Source organism: Rhinolophus sinicus, chromosome 2 (genome assembly GCF_057876585.1).
Source record: "Rhinolophus sinicus isolate RSI-liver-muscle chromosome 2, RSI-T2T, whole genome shotgun sequence".
In the NCBI taxonomy this organism is placed as follows: Eukaryota; Metazoa; Chordata; class Mammalia; order Chiroptera; family Rhinolophidae; genus Rhinolophus; species Rhinolophus sinicus.
The window spans coordinates 7,891,537-7,910,836 of NC_142502.1; the positions used below are offsets into that span (position 1 = coordinate 7,891,537).

The 19,300-nt window shown below is 43.7% G+C and overlaps 1 protein-coding gene across 3 annotated transcripts in view; it reads right to left on the reverse strand.

The window, feature by feature from the left end:
* Positions 1–19,300, reverse strand: part of SYTL3 (synaptotagmin like 3) — a 79,483-nt gene that overhangs the window by 52,594 nt on the left and 7,589 nt on the right. For 2 of the 3 annotated variants that reach the window (XM_019749468.3, XM_019749458.3), the window contains exons 2-4: positions 15,285–15,900; positions 12,668–12,886; positions 859–923 (exon numbers count right to left, since the gene is read on the reverse strand). In XM_019749468.3, the coding sequence (XP_019605027.3) occupies positions 859–923; positions 12,668–12,886; positions 15,285–15,394 (394 nt within the window). In that variant the 5' untranslated portion in view covers positions 15,395–15,900. Of the gene's footprint in view, positions 1–858; positions 924–10,693; positions 10,972–12,667; positions 12,887–15,284; positions 15,901–19,300 lie in introns of those variants that run through there. The other variant, XM_088795321.1, reaches the window with a different exon arrangement.

Consider the following 19,300-nt stretch of genomic DNA (forward strand, 5'->3'; position numbering starts at 1 on the left):
CCTTCCCTCTGGGTCAGTCTGGGCTCCCTTGTCACACATCGCAGAGTTGGGGTGCCACCCGTTACCACATAGACAGATGTGACTCACAGAGCTTGCTGGCCCCAGTTTATTTTGAGGACACATGGGTGCCCCTGATAAGTTACTCTCTTACCGGTAACGCTCACTCCCTTTGATATGGCCCTCCTGTAGCCAAAGCACAGCAAATGCTCTCCATGGTCCCAGCTACTGATCACACCATTACATCAACTTTGCAAATATTTGGTAAGACATTTCTGGTATACAGACATGGAACACACACCTCCACTCATGTAATCACAACATGTGCTCACAGCATCAGCGTCGTCTGCTCAGTTCTAATGTGATCCCCTTGCTGTGGTCTCCAGGTATTTATGCAATCATTTTGATCAAGTACCATGAAACAAGGTTTTGTGCTTGGCGCTGTAAGGGGCTAACACGATTTCAAAGCACAGTCCCTGCTTGTAGAGAGAAGTGCACAAATAATGATATAACGGAAGGCTCTGTCAACAGTGCTGGAAGGGATGTACGGACCAGAGCTGCTGCTGTTTCGGAGGACAGAGACACCGCTCCCAGAAGCAGGAAGTCAGGGAAACTTCACGTCAACAGGTGGATTTCAGCAGGTAGAAATGGGGGTAGAGAGGGAGGTGCCACATGCAATGGTGGGGAATAGCAGGAGTCTAGGGGCAGAGGCAGGGAAGCACAAACAAATGGGCCAGAGGACGGGCTGAAGGCCTACCTACCTCGTCCTTACAGTTTTTTTAATATTCGAAAGTCTGAACTGACTATTTTAAAACTAGGAATATATCATTTTACTTTAACAAAGATTTGAAGAGCATTTACCTTCATTTGGAAATTTCTTGGCTCGTTCCTCAAAGAACCATTCTCCAGTTTTTATTTTCACATTTCTGAAAAATAAGCAGAAAGGAAACCTCAGCTAGAGATAGTTGTATCAGGCTTATTAGAGGTACTTAGATGGTATCACAAAATATTAGTCTTGAAAGGGACCTCAGAGTTCGGATGACTGACCCAACACCTAACTTTACAGATTTCCCAGAGAGGTGGAGTGAGGTGACTAGTTAGCAGCCAAGTAGGGGATGTGTACTTGGGTATAGTTTACTGTATATATATGTACTACTGTCATGCGGGGCGGCCTTGAGGGTCTCTGCTCCCGCTCCCCATACAAGAACGCAGGACATGGTGAGGCCAAAAAGGAACACCCACGGAGCCATAAGTAGGGGAGTCATACCACTATATTCTCTCTGGCGGCACTATACTCTCACTGGAGGCTGGATCCACACTGTCCGCAAACCGCCATCCGCGCTTGCCAGCCCATCCGCCATCTTCTTGCTAGCCCCCATTCTCTCTCTCTTCTCCTCTTCTCTGCTAGCACAGCCACAGCAGTTATATTAGTGGCCAATGGCTCACTGGTTACAGCTGACGGCCAACTAGCCACAGCTGATGGCCATCCAATCACAGTTGATGGCCATTTACTACCTGAGCCAGCACCTGTCTATGTGAGGCCGAGAGCCTGGAAACTGCTTTCTGGGGCTCTGCCCCCACAACTACGTATACGTAATATATACGTATTAACCTATGCGTGTGCCCAACATGTAGTAAGTACTTAATGTTTTCTGAATAAACAAGGAGAAACAAAATTGCTACCAAAGGAATCAATTTAGTAGAGTATACAGATATTATATTATAAAGTTGTACCCCTGACATTTATATAATGTTAGTAATCAATGTCACCCCAGTAAATTTAATTAAAAAAATAAAATATAATAATTTATCACGGTTTTCTTTGTGGGAAGCAATAGCATGAAGGAATAGCTACCAAAAAAAAAAAAATTCAATGCTATTTACTAAGAGGAAGATCATTCTTAGTTTAGTTTCAGGTGAGTTTAAGTTAAGCACGTTTACCAAGAGCCAGCAGAGAAGGTGCCTGGGATGAGTGTGCTTCAGTGGAGATTCGGGGACCGGGGCCCTAGTGGACCACATGAGAAACCCGGGAGATGACTTAGCCAGCTGGTCTGAGAGCGGCTCCCTACGGCAGGACTACATATGTACTCCCTCCTTCTGAGTCCCACAGAGAGCAGCGGAGGTGGGGGCACTTTTACAGGATCACTGCTTGAAACCGAAGTCCTAAAGTATGTTTTACTCTTGACAGCCCCCAAATTCCTGGAGAAACCACCCTCAACCTCAAAGAACCTGAGAAACTTAGAAGTGTTAATATCCTTTTAGGATGTAAAAAGGTAAACACACCATTCTTATCAGTTGTTCATACCCGAAATAGTAATATGCCACAAACCTGTCAATTCCTTGGTTATGTAAACTTAAGAAAAATTAAAACTTCAACTCATGGGAAATTCTCTTTTGTTAAAGTATTTACTGAAAGAAACCCTCATTAGGTTCTTTTAGGCAGGCTCTCTACAAACTCAAGTGGAGTTTTCAAACTTAATGCTTACAAACGCTGTCAGTGTAAGTAAATTCACAAATAAATGCCAATCCACACGTTATTTAATGATAGGCATAGCCTATCATTGCCTATGAAGTTCTAATGGTTCTCAGAGACAGCAACCAACTTCCTCCCCTTCATCTGGTTGTTAGAAACTATTGTGTTCTCTGATTAGTATGCAAATGATTATTTCCAGTGCTTAGTAACTAGAACAAGGAAATCATACACAGCACATTTATAAAATCTGATAATCAGTCACTGTCAAGCAGAGCCAATACATACAATGTTCAACTGTGGTTATGAGTTAGATAGGGAAATGTTTGCAGCCACAGAACCAGAAACTCCAATATCTAATCTACTAAATTGAAGAAGCACTCGGCATCTAACAGAAGTTTCCCCTGAAGTAAAGCAGAGGGTCAAAACCCAGGGGAGTTTGGACAGATTAAAGGGGTGGTGAATTCACGCTCCTTTGAGGTGTCACATCTCCTAGTTGTCCTATTTCCAAGAATGCTTTTTCTGTCCTTTCAAGCCGGACAAGGTCTAACGGTTAGATGAGGGGAGTTGATAGCAATATCCATGGTGGAACCAAGGAGGCCTCCCTCTGATAAATCAGCTTCACTTCCTGGGGTTTGTTTCCTGATGGTGGTGACCTGTCTCAGTGAATTCCTCTCTCATACTCTTAGCTCATTACCCTTGTAGCCAAAAGCATTCATATCCCAGACAGGTCTGGAGATGCAGGGAGGTCTCAGACTGGAAAAGAGATCAGAGCAGCTAAGAATTCAGCAACGAGTCAAACCACGATCCTGTCTGTAGTCAGCTGAGCTGGCCAGACACAGGCCACCACTGCGAAGTAAACACACACAGACGCACAATCACGAAAAATGGTGAAGGGGAGGAGGGCGAGGAAGGTGAAAACGCCTGAGTAAATCGCCGAAGCAGATTATTACTCCTCTAGTCCCCGTTGCAGAACCTATACAAGAAGCAGATAAATTAAAAGACTAGCCACCTAATGTTAGTCATCTAATGTGATCACCTCAGCCTCTCACTGAATCCCAACTGGTCACCTGTGAAGTTCAAGCAGGAGCTTCTTTGTCATGGACAGATTTGGACACAGACTCGCAAGTCTCTTGGGCTCATCTGTGATTAACGAATGGAAGGGTAAAAATACCACAGTCCTAAACCAGATGACGACCAGCACTTTTTGCATTTGAGGCTGTTTCCTTTCAAAACTAGATCTGAGCGGGATCTTAAATAATGCTTGCAGAATCAGCTATTTCACGAGCGGTTGTTCCCTAATATGGTTATTCCCAAATACTCCCGTAAGGGCTCCCTGTTGGCACAAATCCCAAGTTTTCAAGGGAACACTTTTTTTCGCTCACATTGTCTAGGACAGAGGCGAGCAGACCTTGCAGTGGTGGCACCTGCAGTATCTCTGTCCTCGTTAGGGCCAACACAGGGTAGCCTGACCCACAGTAACCAAAGGAAGCATTTCTTATTTCTTCACAGACAATCAATCAGAATCTGGCTGTGAAAGCTTCTCGGACACTTTCTGAGCTCAGTAACAGTTAATGCTTTTACATGTCTCAAGCAGAATCATGACTTGTTTGCATAACATTTTTTCAGTCAATCGGCAAATACACCTCGAAAAGTGAAAGCCAGGCTGAGGGAGAAAGCAGAAGATCTTGTCAGGAGTCCTGAGTTCTTTCAGTGGCTGACCTTTCCACTAACCCTGCACGAGGATCCCTGTAATTATAACTGGTGCCTAGAGCCTCTTAATAAACTTCTGGAAATTCCAGCGCCCATTTTCATAGCCTTGAACTCGGCTAGTGCTGTCGTTTTATTAGCACATGAGGAATAACTATTGAAAGCCCTTTGCAAATTCCAGCATACACACGTTCAACAGAATGATGAATGGATGACCCTACTGGAAAGACAGTTGGACCTCATTACTATGAGCCAGCAGTGAGCCCAATAGGCCTCTTGGAAGCATTTTTATTTTGCACCCAGATTACTGGAATCTGCAGGTAGTCAAGGTGTCCATGCTTCAAGCTCCCCAAAAAGTCGGTATGATGTCCCTAGAGTTGCTCATGTGTTTTTCCACCATTCAACGCACACAGGTGGAAAACGGGTCTGTATAGTCAGGATTCGTTGAACGCCTAAAGAAGCACATTTCCTGTGCAGAGCTGCTCTCCAACCAGTGCCCTGATGGCTGGCTCCTCAGACAAACAAGCTGCAGAGACTCCAAATGACGAAGCCAAAGTTTGTAAAACTGAGATCAGCCTAACCGCTGTGTTCGCTGTTCCAACCGTGAGGCAACGCCCGCTAAATAAAGTGGGCCTATGCATGCATACCGTTGGAAACCGGTTCCCTCCACATGATCCTCAATCTAAGACGGTTTTCAGTTACAAAGCAAACTAGTGAGTTTTTCCACCAGCTCAGTTGATCTGATTTCAACGTTCTTACAGGAAAAAAAAGACTTATTGTTGTGATTAGCTCCTAGGTAACTGGGAGAGGAGTCAGAGCATTGAGATGAAGATAAAGAAATGATTTTATCGAGCTGCTACCACTACTTCTTGCAAAACATTGATAACTCTCCTTTCCTTGATCTCAGAGAGAGACGGGTCCCCTCTGTGTCATACTCGGTGCCGTATACACAGCCCAAGCACAATGGAGGCTTATGGCAGCGGCCAGTGAATCTATGTGGGTCGGTGAATGAATGAGTAGCTCATCTCTGCAGGGAGCAGCCTGAGACTTGGAGGGATAAGGTGGGGCCCAACATAGGTAGAGCCCTGGTGACAGCGTGCATCGTGCCCTCTAAACATGTAGGGTGGGCTCACAAACTCAGGCTCCCAGTAGAAGCTGTAAATGAGGAGAGTGGGCTGGATGTGAGGCAGCAGGGAGGGGTGGGTGCCGTGGCAACGTGGAGAACCGAGGCCCTGTTTTTAAGGCATTAAATGATAAATATTAGACATCACACAGGCAAAAAAAAAGAAAAACAGCCTGTGGGCTGTCTGCACCCTGTTGGCCATGGGTTTATGGTTCTCGGTTTGTTATATCAGATAACTAGTCAACAAAAAAGACAAATGCTGCAGCTAGACAGAGCTGAACTTGTTAAGATCTTGACAATAAAAATTGGGTTAGATGCTGTGCTTTACCCCGTCTTCCCCATAGATCTAAGACGAGATCTGCCAGCACCGAAGGGGCCATAGAAGGGGCAAAGAACGAGGAGCACCTCCTGCCTGTTGGCAAAACCTCAACCCGGATGTCTGAGAGGCAGCCGAGCCCCTGTGACATGATGCCACAGGCAGGAGAAACGGAGTCCTGAAGCCCAGGGACACGCATACCCTGTATGTGCATTATTGGGGGGGAACAGGGAAAGTTCCAGAAAACAGTCTTCAAAAACATTTAAGACCCACCTCTATGGAAAGGGAACAGAATGACATAAGGAAAACCCAGCTGAAGCAGAGACAACAGACTGGAATAAAGGAATAGTTAGGAAATTAACAACGCAAAAGCAGAACGGGAAGAGCAGAATTGAGTCTGGAAGGTTGAATCAGTGAGGCTGATGTGAGAGATGCTTTCCCAGAACGTGACATAAAAAGAAAAAGACATTAAACATTGAAAGTGAAGATAATACAAATGGAGGATAGAGGTCACAACCTACATATGAAAAGTTATTCCGCAAGAAGCCAGGGCAAGTGGCAGACAAGAATAATGCGAAAAAGCAGACCTGATTAAAGAAAATGGTACTGAGTCAAGAAACAAGCAAACCCCACTTCAAACCCAGTAGTGGCTATTATCGAAAAAAAAAAAAAAAATGACAAGTGTTGGCAAGGATGTGGGGACCCTTGTGAACTGTTGGTGGGAAAGTAAAATGACACAGCTGCTGTGGGACAGTATTGTGGGTATTTAAAATATTAAACCTAGAAATACCATGTGATCTAGCAATTCCAGATGTGGGTATATACACAAAAGATTGAAAGCAGAGTCTCAAAGAGACATTTTATGCCCCCGTTTATAGCACCACCGTTCACAACAGCAAAACAGTGGAAGCAACTCAAGTGTCCATCAACAGGTTGATGCATAAAGAAAACTCGGTATATACCTACCATTGTATATTGTTCAACCTTAAAAAGGAGGGAAATTCTGACACATGATACAACATGCATGGGCCTTAAGGACATTAGATAAATGAAATAAGCCATCAGAAAAGACAAATGCGGGCTTTTTGATTCCACTTACATGAAGTACCGAGAGGAGTGAAAATGCGCAGACAGAAAGTAGAAGGGTGGTTACCAGGGCCTGAGGGAGGGAAGTAAGGAGGCCCTGTTTTAAGGCATTAAATGATAAATATTAGACATCACACAGGCAACAAAAAAAACAACAGTTGTTTAACTGGTACAAAGTTTCGGTTTTGCAAGATGCAAAAGTTCTGGAGATGGATGGTAGTGAGGTTTGCACAATGGGAATGTTCTTAATACTACTAAACTGTGCACTAAAAAGGTTAAGATGGTACATTTTATGTTATGCACATTTTACCATAATTAAAAAAAAATTAAACAAGCAAACCCAAAGGATAGGCAGCTCAAAGGAACTTTGTTTGATGAAAATTGATGTGGAGAGACTCATACCCACACACATGCTAGAAACTGTTTTAAATTACCAGGATACAGAGAAAATAAATATTTCTAGTACATAAAGATCAGATGATAAATAAGGAAACAAAACTAAAACTAGCTTCAGATGTCTCTGTTGTAGTAAATTCCAAAAGACCATAAGAAAGCATTCACTAAATTTTGAGATAAAAGGTTGGGACTCAAGATTTAAAAACCCAGTATAGTCGTCACTCATGAGGCAAGGCTAACTGAAGGCCTTCTCAAATATGTAGTGGCTTAGAACATATGCCGCCCACATGCTTTTCTGGGGGAAAAAAATCCTGAAATCAAAATAAAGAACTTGCAAATTGGGAAATCACAGTCTCAAAATCAATTAAAATATAGAGTTGGTTTAATAATTGTTGTAAATGTAATTAGAGAACTACGTAGGTGACAAAAATAATTATTTAAGGAGATATTCTAAAACATACAAGTAATAATTTAAGAGTATAGATATTTCAAAACGATTGGCTAAGTGATAAAAATTATTTATAAAACATTTCTGTCTCTATGAATTTGCCTACTTTAGTAAGTGGAATCATATAATATTTTTCCTCCCGTGTCTCTGATTTCACTTAGCATGCTTGCGAGGTTCATCCATGCTTCAGCATGTATCAGAATTCCACTCTTTTTTAGGGCTGAATAATATTCAATGGTACAGATATACCCCATTTTGCTTACCCATTCCTCTGCTGATGGACGCTTGGGTTGTCTGTGACTATTATAAACAATGCTGTTACGAACATTGGCCTATTGACTAAAGTACAGTTTGACAGCTATGATGTTGTCAAAACCAAAATTATATTTTCATTTTGTTATTTCAGGTGGAAAAAGTTTTTGCGATGCACTAGCTCTTAGGTTCTGTTAACATTTGTAATAAGATTCAAACTTTAAATACTCGTTTCCTAAACAGAACTCAAAATGAACTGAGATGTCTTTACCACATAAGATATATTACCTCTGTTGTCATGCACATCCTACTGTCCTTTTCCCAAGCAGCAAAGTAACATGAATTTACTACCCCTAGACTGTAGAGCCCCAGAATTCTTAAAATTAAACACAAAGTAATCATTTCAGGTGTGGCAAAAACTAGGCCAGGCTTTGAGGGCTGTGGGTAAGGTAACAGTTTCATTGCCTGTTGACACGTTTTTACAATTTTAAAAGGAAGAAGGACTAACTGGTTTCTTATCTGTTGACTTCATTATCGTAAGTTATAAAAGTAGTGTTCATATGGGTAGCACAGTACATAGCAGAATTAGGCAGATTTATTTCTTTCCTTTTAAAAAATCGGTTTAGTTCATTTCTTAAAACAATCCTTAAGCGTAAGTTGGAATCTGAGAAAGATATCACAAAATCTAATCGCACTTTCACCAGAGCATCCCAAAGCTAGACGGGATTTCAGAGAACAGACAGATCAGCTTTAACATTAGGCACAAATCCATGGGCAAACTTCTTTCCACCGAAAGGAGAGCTTTTTGATGTTGATTCTTAACTATTTGCATTAAAGGAACAGTGCAGGAGTTGAATCATCTAAAGTCATGAAATCCACACATGACTTGCATTTGTGGAATCACTTTGGTCTGATCTATGGACATGTGTATGTTATTGTGGAGAGTCCTATGAGAACAAGACTTCAAAGGAACTACCAGCCTGTCCAGCATCACCTCTCGCCTACACTCCAGCCTGGAGTGTTAACCACGCAGCACTTCACTACCAAGCGGAGTGCCAGCCCAGGGAGACGGCCTCCTGGGGCTGACCTTCCCTGCAGGGCAAAAGATTTCAGCCGAACTGAGAGTGAGGTGACAACTTCCAGTACGAACAAAATAGTTAATAATACAGAAAGGTTACTCATTTCAAAAAGGTTTTAAAAGCAAGGCCTGCCATGACTAATTACATGCTGAGCACAGAAGAAATTTCAGCTTCAACAAAAGGAAGAGTGTGTGTGTGTGTGTGTGTGTGTGTGCGTGTATCATGTATAACAGCCTAGCTATATTGTGAGAACTAAAACAGGTGCCATTTTTAATTCAGAACAATAACAACAATACCAAAAAACTATTTCATGGAACAAAAGGCTTTTCCCTTGTGAAATTAGTCTTAGGAGCTAACCTCTAGAAAATTTGTAAATGTACACATATGTGGAATATTTTACTCAATATGTTTAACTTGTCTATATATGCTTTTTCATGTGAAACACACGCACATACTTTCTATCCACAATGTTAAACATCAGATTAGAAAAAAAAAAAAATCAAGTTTTGAAATAGAAGGTAGGCAGTAGAGAAATGTTATTTTAACCTTGGTACCAAGCTAAATAAATCCTTCCTTGGCCAATTCTCCTATTCTATACCTGGTATTTCTGGCACTGGATTTCTTTTCAATCTTTCATAAAGTAGATCTTTGACTCACTTGAAGACTAGAAGTATGTGTAATAATGAGTGTGAATTATTCCATTCTCATACGTTAGATATTTGCCTTTGTGCATATAAAGTGGTGATTCAGTATTTTATCAAAACATGAGATTATGAAAATCTTGGGAGTATCAGTCTGAAATGTAAGAGATTCCATTTTCCAAACTCGAGGAATGTTCACTTGAAGCAGGAAACAACTAGCAGAACGTCTTTTGCACTGTCTCTTGATTTTCAATGATAATGATACACGTGCACCTGAACAGTTTTGTTTTGGAATTCAGGAGCAGGATGCTGTGCTTCCCCCCCCCCCCCCAGGAGGTCTGGATCAGTGGTCTATCGCTACAGAACAAACCGAACTACCCCCAAACTCAGCAGGGGTAACAGGGCAACCATTGATCACTGCTTCTAGGGTGGGCGGGCAGTTCTGCTCTGGGTCAGGCTCTGTGACCTGGCCTGGGCTCTCTCACAGGTCTGAGGCTTGAACCCTGGCAGCTGTGCTCGGTGCTCTCTCTCCCTGCAGCAGCTTCGCCGGAATTGCCGTGGGGGCAGAGTGGGGAGTGGATGATACAAGGCCCATGAGGCCTCGGCTCAGAAGGACATGATGGCACGTCTGCTGCATAATATCATCTGTCAAAGCGAGTCACAGCCAGCCCAGGTTCACAGGGTGGGGAAACAGTCCCCTTCTCTTGCTGAGATATGCTCACAGTCCATTTCCTACTGCCCCAATCCAAAGGCTTCTGAGTGCCTTTGAAGCCTCTACCCTCCGGGAGAGTCTCCCAACAGGCACGAGAGGGCAGAGATCAGGAGGGGACCCTGCATATCAGTTTTACCGACTCCATGGCCTTGGGCTGAGGACTAACTACCTTGTGTCTCTAAGCCTCCGTTTCCTCACCTGTAAAATGAGGATAACAGTAGTGGCTGCCCCGTCAGATTATTTTATGGTTTAAATAAACATTCGATGTAAAGAAACACTCAGCCAGCATCTCGCACGTGGTGCGTGGCTGTCCCATCACCCTGACAATGTCCGGCCCCCTCTCTAATCCTGACCCTCTCCTACAAATGCTCCGACCATGGACACTCTGGAGCGTCACCTCGAGCCACTCAGCCCTCCCTCACTTCTCCCTCCTCTGAGCTCCCGACGCCCTTTGCAGCCTCACCCTCAGTGGTCCTGCATGGGGAAGCCTGCCCAGAAGGCAGGAACCTCAGCGGCCTCCTGGGACCCGACACCAGCACATTTCAAAAGCCTCTTCACTGACTGCAGCAATCAGTAAGTTGGTTTTGCTTTTTTTAAAATTACTATCCTAGAGATTCCCCTTTCTTGATTTTAAAAACCTGTTTCCCTCCTCCTGTTCCACCACACAGCCGCTTGTTTTTGAGGAACGAGTCTGAGGCTGACGAAGAAGCCAGGAGAGCCCAACGACTGGGGTCGAAACCCTTTTCCAGGTCACAGTCCAGTTACGAGTGTCAAATATTCTGCAGTTTCACCAAGCGTTCTCTTTGGCCCTAAAATAGGATGGCAGCCCAGAGTGGACCAATCCAAGAGAGAACAGAGAGCTGCTCAGAAAGCAAAGAGAAAGGCGGGGGGAAACATGTGTTGTTACAAATTAATTAGCTCTCTCCCCATTCGATTTCCTGTGTCAGTTCACTCAGGGTAATGCAGGTAGGTATTTTGAAAAACATCCTATTTCCAAATAAGGAAGCTGGGGTTTTAGAAATCACACTGGTGTACTTAGAGGGTAAAGTTTCAATACCCACAGCCCGACACCTCTGGGGTGGAGATTTCAACACGGCCAGCGTCCCAGGAGACTGCCTCAGCCCTGTCCTCCTGTTTTGATTGTGTTTGCTTATAGTTAACTATTAGAAAGAAAAATGCTGAAGAATTTAATACCTTACGAAGCAATGTTTAGATTTTAACTACATATGGTTAATTGATACGGAAGAATATCTTAAGATCTTTCCAGAGATTATTTGGAATTGTCCCCTACTCTCTCAAAAGTCCAGACCTACAGGAGCACAAGTGTGGCCAGGGTGGCTCACGGTAATTCTTTGTTTTTCCTTCTCAAGCTGAGAAAAGCCTGAAGGGCATGAGTGTCCACAAGCCAAAGAAACCTGAGACACGCAGAGGTCCAGTGTGATATGAGTCAGTATGCCTTGCACGATTCTAGAGAAGCAGAAGGTATGCAGCTCAGGACCAAAGAAATCTGGTTGGACAGCGTCACCTTTCTTTGGATGAGTGGCTGAAACACATCAGGCCTTGCAAAGGACAGGAAAGTGAAGGAGATTATGTCAGGATGCCCAACAAACAATCCTCCCGAGTTAGGGGGAGAGAAAATCCAGCTACCTCCTCACACTGTGTGAGCGCCTAGTACAATCTCTGTTCACTGGAGCAGTCACGCCTCTGCAGCAATATTTGGCAGTCACGAATCTCAAAGTCCCTGGCTACTCTCCTAGCTTCACAGCTGACAAACGTGTCTCCCTTCTCATAAGTTCTGTGATGTCTTCCCCAACAACCAGAAACATTCTCCCTGGGGTTTTCAAGAATCAACGACCAGCCCATTCTTGCTTTGAACAGTAGGAGACCAAACCCAATATGTCCTTTACCATTTTCAAAATGGGTAGTTCAAAAATACCAATTCCATGTTTTAAAAAAAAAATGTTTAAACCTCACAATACCAAAAGGTTAAAATAAATGTAGATCCAATCTACCACTAGCAGAAAGCATTCTCATTTGTTTATTCGCATGTCCAATAGGGGTCAGCTCGCCTCCTTCCAAAAGGCCTTACTTAAAGCTGCACAGGGTCACTCTAATGTGCCCTGTGGTACAAGTCACCCCACTTTTCCTGGAGGAGATAAGTGAAGCTCTAAGAAAACGAGGGCACCTTGTCAAAATCCAAATGGATCTTAACTCCTGGGTGAGCACTTCCTTAGCCACTACAAACAAACTTTTGTAAATTTACAAAAACAAACAAACAAAAACCCACGTTTTTTATATAATAAAATCTCTTTGAATGACAGTAACCTCCGAGTCTAGAAAGGTCTCTCCATATTAGGCACTCGGTAGTCACTGGCCGGCTCTCTTTATCAATGGTCTGTCTCCGACCGTCTCTGAGACCTGCGTCCCCCATGCTCACCTGTCTTCGTAGCAGCCTGTGCACCTCCACACGTGGCTCCTCCGCAGGAACACGCGGCACTCAGGGCACACGCGGTGGCTGCAGCCCTGGCACGCGGTCCCCCGGTTCAGCAGCAGCCCCAGCACCCGCTGGCAGCGGGCACACAATTTCTCTTTGTTCTCCTGGCTCACGTTCTTCGTGCCTCTCCACCGGAGATGCTGCAGGTGCGTCTTCAGTTTCCTGCGGCCCAGAGAGTTAAATGTGAAGATTTGACTGAATGGAAGGACCAACGCTGGACACACTCGTCCACGGTCGGGACTCCAACAGTACGGCTATGGCAAGAGAGAAGGGGCCCTGGCACCCAGCACCCCTGGTTTCCACCATGGCCAGTCATGAGGCTTGTTTCACAGATGGGGAATCTTACCTCCAGGGTTGCTTATGCCATAGCAAAGCATAAGCAGTATGCCTGGCAAAGAGAAGTTAGTCGCTAATTTGTTCTAGGTTCATCTCTTCCAGCCCACAGAGCATGATAATGGTAAGCAAGAACAGTGAGAGAAAAGGGAAAAACACAGAAAATGACATTAATTCTAATGTGCAAGGCATGGAAAGATCTACAAATATATAGCATACATGCCTGCTATTGTCATGTGTTACCCAATAAAACTATTGAACTGATGCTCTGCTTTGCTACTGTTTTCTTCTGGGTGGTCAGTGTACTGCCAGCCCTCTTCCCCTATGCAATGCCCTAGGGCAAAAGGACATTACCTTGGACCCCAAAGAGGTGTTATTAACCAGAGCACTTTTATGAAATGTCTGTTACCTACTTTTAGAGGCGGGAAGTCACTCTGTAGAAATAAGCTTACATCCAACTTTCAGGATTTGCCCTAGAATCAGTACCCCCGGGAACAAAACAGTTTTCCATGTTCTTTGTTGACAATCAAAATGATGTTTCTACATCACAGAAAGCTCTTTAATCATTAAAAAAAAAAATCCACGTTGGTCAGTGTGTTACATTTCTGAGTAGAAGGAAGTCTAAGTACATTTAGAGAGCTTTGGGATAACAGGTGATGGTAGAAAATGAATATTGTACCTTCCAGTTGACCAGGAAATTTCCCTCACTCCTCAAGCATTTGGTTGTGCGAAGGTTTATTTTATATGTGCATTTTTCTTGGCAGACTCTCAAAGAGTTCTGCCATTAAAAACAAAACAAAATTGATCTTCCTGCCGCAGCCTGAGGTGACCTCTAAAAATGGTTCACTATTCACTTGACCCAGAGAACCCCACAAAATAATGCACATCGAGAGGTTCCAATCTTTGTGTTCACTTTAAGAACACTCGTAAAACTGCCCAGGACATCAATGGTAGGCATATTTGAAAAGCCACCAAGTATCTGAAGGGTGTCACTTTATAGAAGCAGTGTGTGCCATTCCGTCGTCACAATGGTGGCGTTGGTAGGTGGGCTCAGGCCAAACCATGGGGCTAGACACAGGGTTGGTGGCCCAAAAAGAGTGCAGAATTTTTGCTGCACATTAAAATGCTTAAAACTGCAGAGAGTCATGCTGAATGCAAGGGTTTAGATGTAGGTTCTCTGGTCACTGAGCACAGCCACGTGAACAAAGCTCCCGAGACACTTGCAGAGCTCTCGGGCGGGCAAACCCACACGTCAGCTCCCACTGTCACACTGGCATGACCCTCACTGAAAAGGAGCCAGTTGTGCCTAAACCAGAAGAGGAGGTTGCACAAAAGAAAACCATCCCACGAGAAACTGAAAACACAAAAGCTTATGGCCTAGAAGTAAATTCAGCCTCACATAAATGCTAATAAAAGTAAAAACAAACCAAAAAGCCTATTCCATTACTTTTTTTCTAAACCTCAGGTCCTCCATCAACATTGATAAAAAAACAACATCTATTTAAATCTAATCTGTGTAAAGATGGATCTTGAGAGGTAACAATGGACAGCTTTGACACAATCGAGCCCTGCTTTATTAAATGCCAACCAACGTCAAACAGCCTGTGCAGCTTAAGAGACCACAAGGAAAGAAGCTCCCTATTGACAAATCAGTCTGGGAACAGGCTGAGCAGGTTGGTATTTTATACTCCTCTGATACTCAGAGCCGACTGGGAAGCAAAAGCAAGAGAGAAAAAAAAACCAACAAAAGACAGGAACGGATTCCAGCAGATTTGCTGTTTCTAAGCTGCTTTGCTTGCTTTTCATTGTGCCATCAGATACCATGAAAAATAATTTAGGAAAGCCCTTAACGGAGGTCTTTCCCCTGAGGGCTGTTTTGGAAGCCTGACGGCTTCCTTTGAATTATTCCTGCGAAGTAGGCAAATTTCTCTCTCTCTCTCTCTGTCTCTCTCTCTCTCTCTGTCTCTCTCTCTCTCTCTCTCTCTGTCTCTCTCTCTCTCTCTCACACACACACACACACACAGCACCATTTAAATGAATAACAAAAGCAGCCTCCCTGGTCCCTCCCGTCTTCCAAGTTGAGTTAAACAGCAGAGGTAATCTCTACCCACAGCCTGTGTCATTGGTACTCTCTCTCCAGGGACAAGAGGCCAAGCCCATAGGAGCAGACTCCTAGTAGAAAGAGCCAAAAACCCAGAGAATTCCACCTATCCCAATGACAGCATACCGTATCCTTTCGTCCTCAATATTTTGAATCGCCCGGTCTCGGTACAGGACCTGGAGAATCACCTCACGTTCTAATTCCTGGAGGGAATTCAGATTGACTCCTTGGGCCATTGTTCTCTGTTTCTTAGAGCCAAGGTTAAGTCTCTTCACTCCATGACCAAGCCCCCGGGTCCTGTGGATGAGCTCAGAGTCCCCAGCAAACCACGTTCTTGAAAGTGCTCCTGCTCCTATTTCATTGGCAACCGTGTTGCTTGCAGCTCTTTCTTTTCCGTTTTAACGGTGTCACCCTCCTGAGTACGAGGAAGTCCCAAGAGGCTGTCCCTGTGTTGGAGCCGTTGCTCCCAGAGCCTCATGCCACCCCTGCAGCGTCTTCACTGGGTCCTGCCGCAGCCTTTGACATCCATCTAAGAAAAAAGCATATCTTTTTCTGAAGTTTTGCCAGAGATGGTTCTAAATTTGGATCCAAGCAGATAATTTCTGCAAAGCAGAAGTAATCCCCAATCTGGGGCAATTTACGAATAGCAATAAGAAAAGTATCAATGTCTCATAGGAGCTAACTTTCCCCTTCAGATGTCTTCAGGTCATCAGTAATAATTAAAAGCCCAGCCCGGTCGTACCTGGAGAAAAAAACAATAAAAAGGGCATCAATTTTCCTGGCCTCATATCTCTGCAGTGTTACTTCAGAAAAGACAAGATGTTCTATACAGACAGACCCTTGCATTTTCTGCTGAGGTGATAATATAAGATTTTAAATTTTACTAAATTGGTCGTCTGGTGTTTCTAAAAGCATCAAATTCTCAAACTTGTATTTTTCTAATATGGATTCTGTATCTTCAGTGATTACAGGTATAATGGTCTGTGTTCAATGTACATCATCCTCATTGAAAATACATGAGCAAAACAATGTTCTTCACTGCTAGCTACTATTTTTGTAATGAACTTCTCAAAACAATCTTTAATCAATTAGGGAGGTATGTAGGGACATCTCCACAATCTCAGTCCATCAATTATTTATAGTCCTTAATGGTTTCCCCAGCTGTCTTATGTATGGGGTCTTGTTTGTTTAATGCTAGCTGAAAGGTTCTGCCTACATTCTTCCTACGTTTTTATTTCCATCAGTGACATTGGGCAGACAGCACCTTCAATCTGTTCCTCCCCGCAACCAAGAAGATGGCTGTGAACTAATAAAACACTGGATAGACGCATAATGTTGAAATGCAGAAACTGTAGATGATCAAATCAATATACTTTTTTAAAAAAAACTTTATTGTGGAATATTGAGGAACAGTGTTTTGTTTTGTTTTCCAGGACCCATCAGTTCCAAGTCAAGTTGTTATTCTCAATCTAAGTGTGGAGGACACAGTTCACTGGCCCATGTGGGAATCAAACCAGCGACCTTGCTGTTATGAGCAATGTGCTCTAACCAACTGAACCAACCAGCAGCCCCAATATACTTTCTATAATGCTGTTTTGTTATCAAATCTATATGAATTCCTTAGTAATAAGACTTCCTTTCAATGCTTGAGAAGCTAAACTCCCTTTGCTGGGCTTCAATAGAAATCCACATTTTATGTATTTATGATCCATAGCAAGTCAGTGAGCGAGAGGTTAATGGAGCCCTGAGGGCTCATTCTCTTTAAGCAGAGATTCTTAACCTTTTTCCCTTCATCTTTGCATTTAAAGATGGATAACCCTCTGTATTTAAATACACAAAATAAAATACATTGAGTTACAAAGGAAATCAATTATACTGCAATATTTTTAAATTATCATATAGTAACATGTATTCATTGATGCTTGAAATGATGAGATCTAGCAGTGACCTAATGAGTACGATAATTTCAAAGTAGTGGTAACTATAAACAATATCTTGAGATTTCTGTAACGTACAATGTGGCAGAAAATATCTGTTATTTCTTTTGGCAACAGTCACAAGTCCTGCTAGTTCACTGTGGTTTGATGCCTGTATTCAGAATGGAAGGAAATGCTAAATTCCAGTTAGAAATAAATAAATGAAGACGTAATTTTTTTCCCATCCAAGTTCATGGACCTATAGGCAAAGGACCCCTGGCTTAAGGTATGGGGACAGAGCCCCAGAGAGTAGTTTACAGGCTCTCGGCCTCACGTGAAGGGGTACTGGCTCAGGTGGTGAATGGCCGTCGGCTGTGGCTGATTGGCCATCGGCTGTGGCCGGTTAGCCAATTGGCCGCTGGTATAACTGCTGCGACTACGGAGGGCTGCCGAGGATTGCCGAGGAGCCGAGCAGAGCCGAGCAGAGCGGAGGAGAGCTGAGAGAGAGGAACAGACAGGAGAGAGTGGAGAAGAGTCGTCGGTCGGTGGGTTGGCGGAAAAGCGGACAGCAGGTCAGCGTCCAGTGGGCCCAGCCTCCAGTGAGACCGTGGTGGTATGGCTCCCCTACCTATGGCTCCGTGGGTGTTCCTTGTTGGCCTCACCGTATCCTGCGTTCTTATGTGGGGAGCGGGACCAGAGACCCTGCAGGCCGCCTCGCACAACAAATGGCGCAGCGAGCAGGGTCTCCCGCACGACATAAGGGTTGTCAGTCTCTCTATTGTAGGAGAAAGTTAAAATACATTGCTCCCCCAAAGGCAGAGGTTGCCTGAGGAGGAGGAAGACGGAGAGCTCTGAGAAGGGTGTTCTTGGCGTCTAGTCTTCAGAAAGTTCTCACATGTGTTGCTCTCGCTATGTAGGTGGTGAGAAAACAACAAAGTGACGAGGACTTTTGGTTTCAGCCCAGCCCAGCTGGTAACTCAGGGAGCCGTCAGGGGTAAGGCCTCGTGCACCCTCAGTCCCCAGTTTCCAGACCAACAGATCTTAATTCCTGAGACTCTGAGTCCCCAGAGAAGAGGAAAGTGATAGGAAACAGCGTGTAATCTAGCGCTTAGTGATAAGATGTAAATTAGCCATCAGGTCTCCAATGTTAGGAGTCTTTCTAAACTCGCCCCTGGTTCCTCTTGCTTTCTTATTTCTAATCCTTTAAGCACACGACTGGGCCAAGAACTATCCAGTGTGTCTGTTTTTCAAGTATTTTAAATGGAGATTTGTGCCATGGGCTCAAAACACATGAGCTCCCATTCGTGTGGCTTTTGTGCTCCACTCTCTGGTTCTGGTCTTTGGTTCCTTGGGCAGCACCAGTGTTGTATTACGCTGGAAATGACACCACCAAGTGCACCACCTGGGAGAATCCTGAACACTAGAAAGCTCACTCATTCAGGTGGCTAGGTCTTATGCTTTTCAGAGGTACGGGATTTGATTATTTAAAAACATTACTTGTACTCTACAAATCCATGCCTGTGGGCCGCCCTAGGTCCTTTACAGGGATCAGTGGGAGCTCATTCTCCCCCTAGTGGCCATTCCCTGCCAGTTACAGAAAAGTGAAATTCAGTTCATTTCCAGGATCCAGCCATGTATTCATTCCCTTCATTCAGTAAATACTGATTAAGCATCTTCCAAGTGCCAGGTACTTACTGTTCACGTGCTTGATTGGCTGGTAAGTTACACCTGACTCTACTTCTAACAAGAATATAACGTGGCTTACAATAAAAGCACATACCAGACAAAACAAAATTAGAGAAACACCAGCAGCCAGAGTGAAAAGGGGCAGATAATTTTACCAGGAAACTGCTGTGAAACAATCACTGTACTTGAGTGTCAAATGTGTTTCTGACCTTCCTAGTAACCAAAGCAAAACAAAACAGAATGAAACAAAACAAAAATGAAATGGTGGATGTAGTTCTGATAAACTGAAAAAAAAGCAAGGACATTCTCAAGGTGCAAAACTCCTAGACTGCGAACGCAATCACTTTCTTGAGCAGTGGTTTGGCAGAGAAGCAAAATTGTGCTTCATGTGTCACTAGTATACTGATCTTGAATTAAAGCTAAGGACGTAGCACCAAATTGCAATTCATTGAAAGCATTTCAAATGTAGACCAAAACAAGGTACTTTCTGGAATTCCAAGTTGATACAGGGACAGAGCTCAGAAAACTAGAGGTATGGGT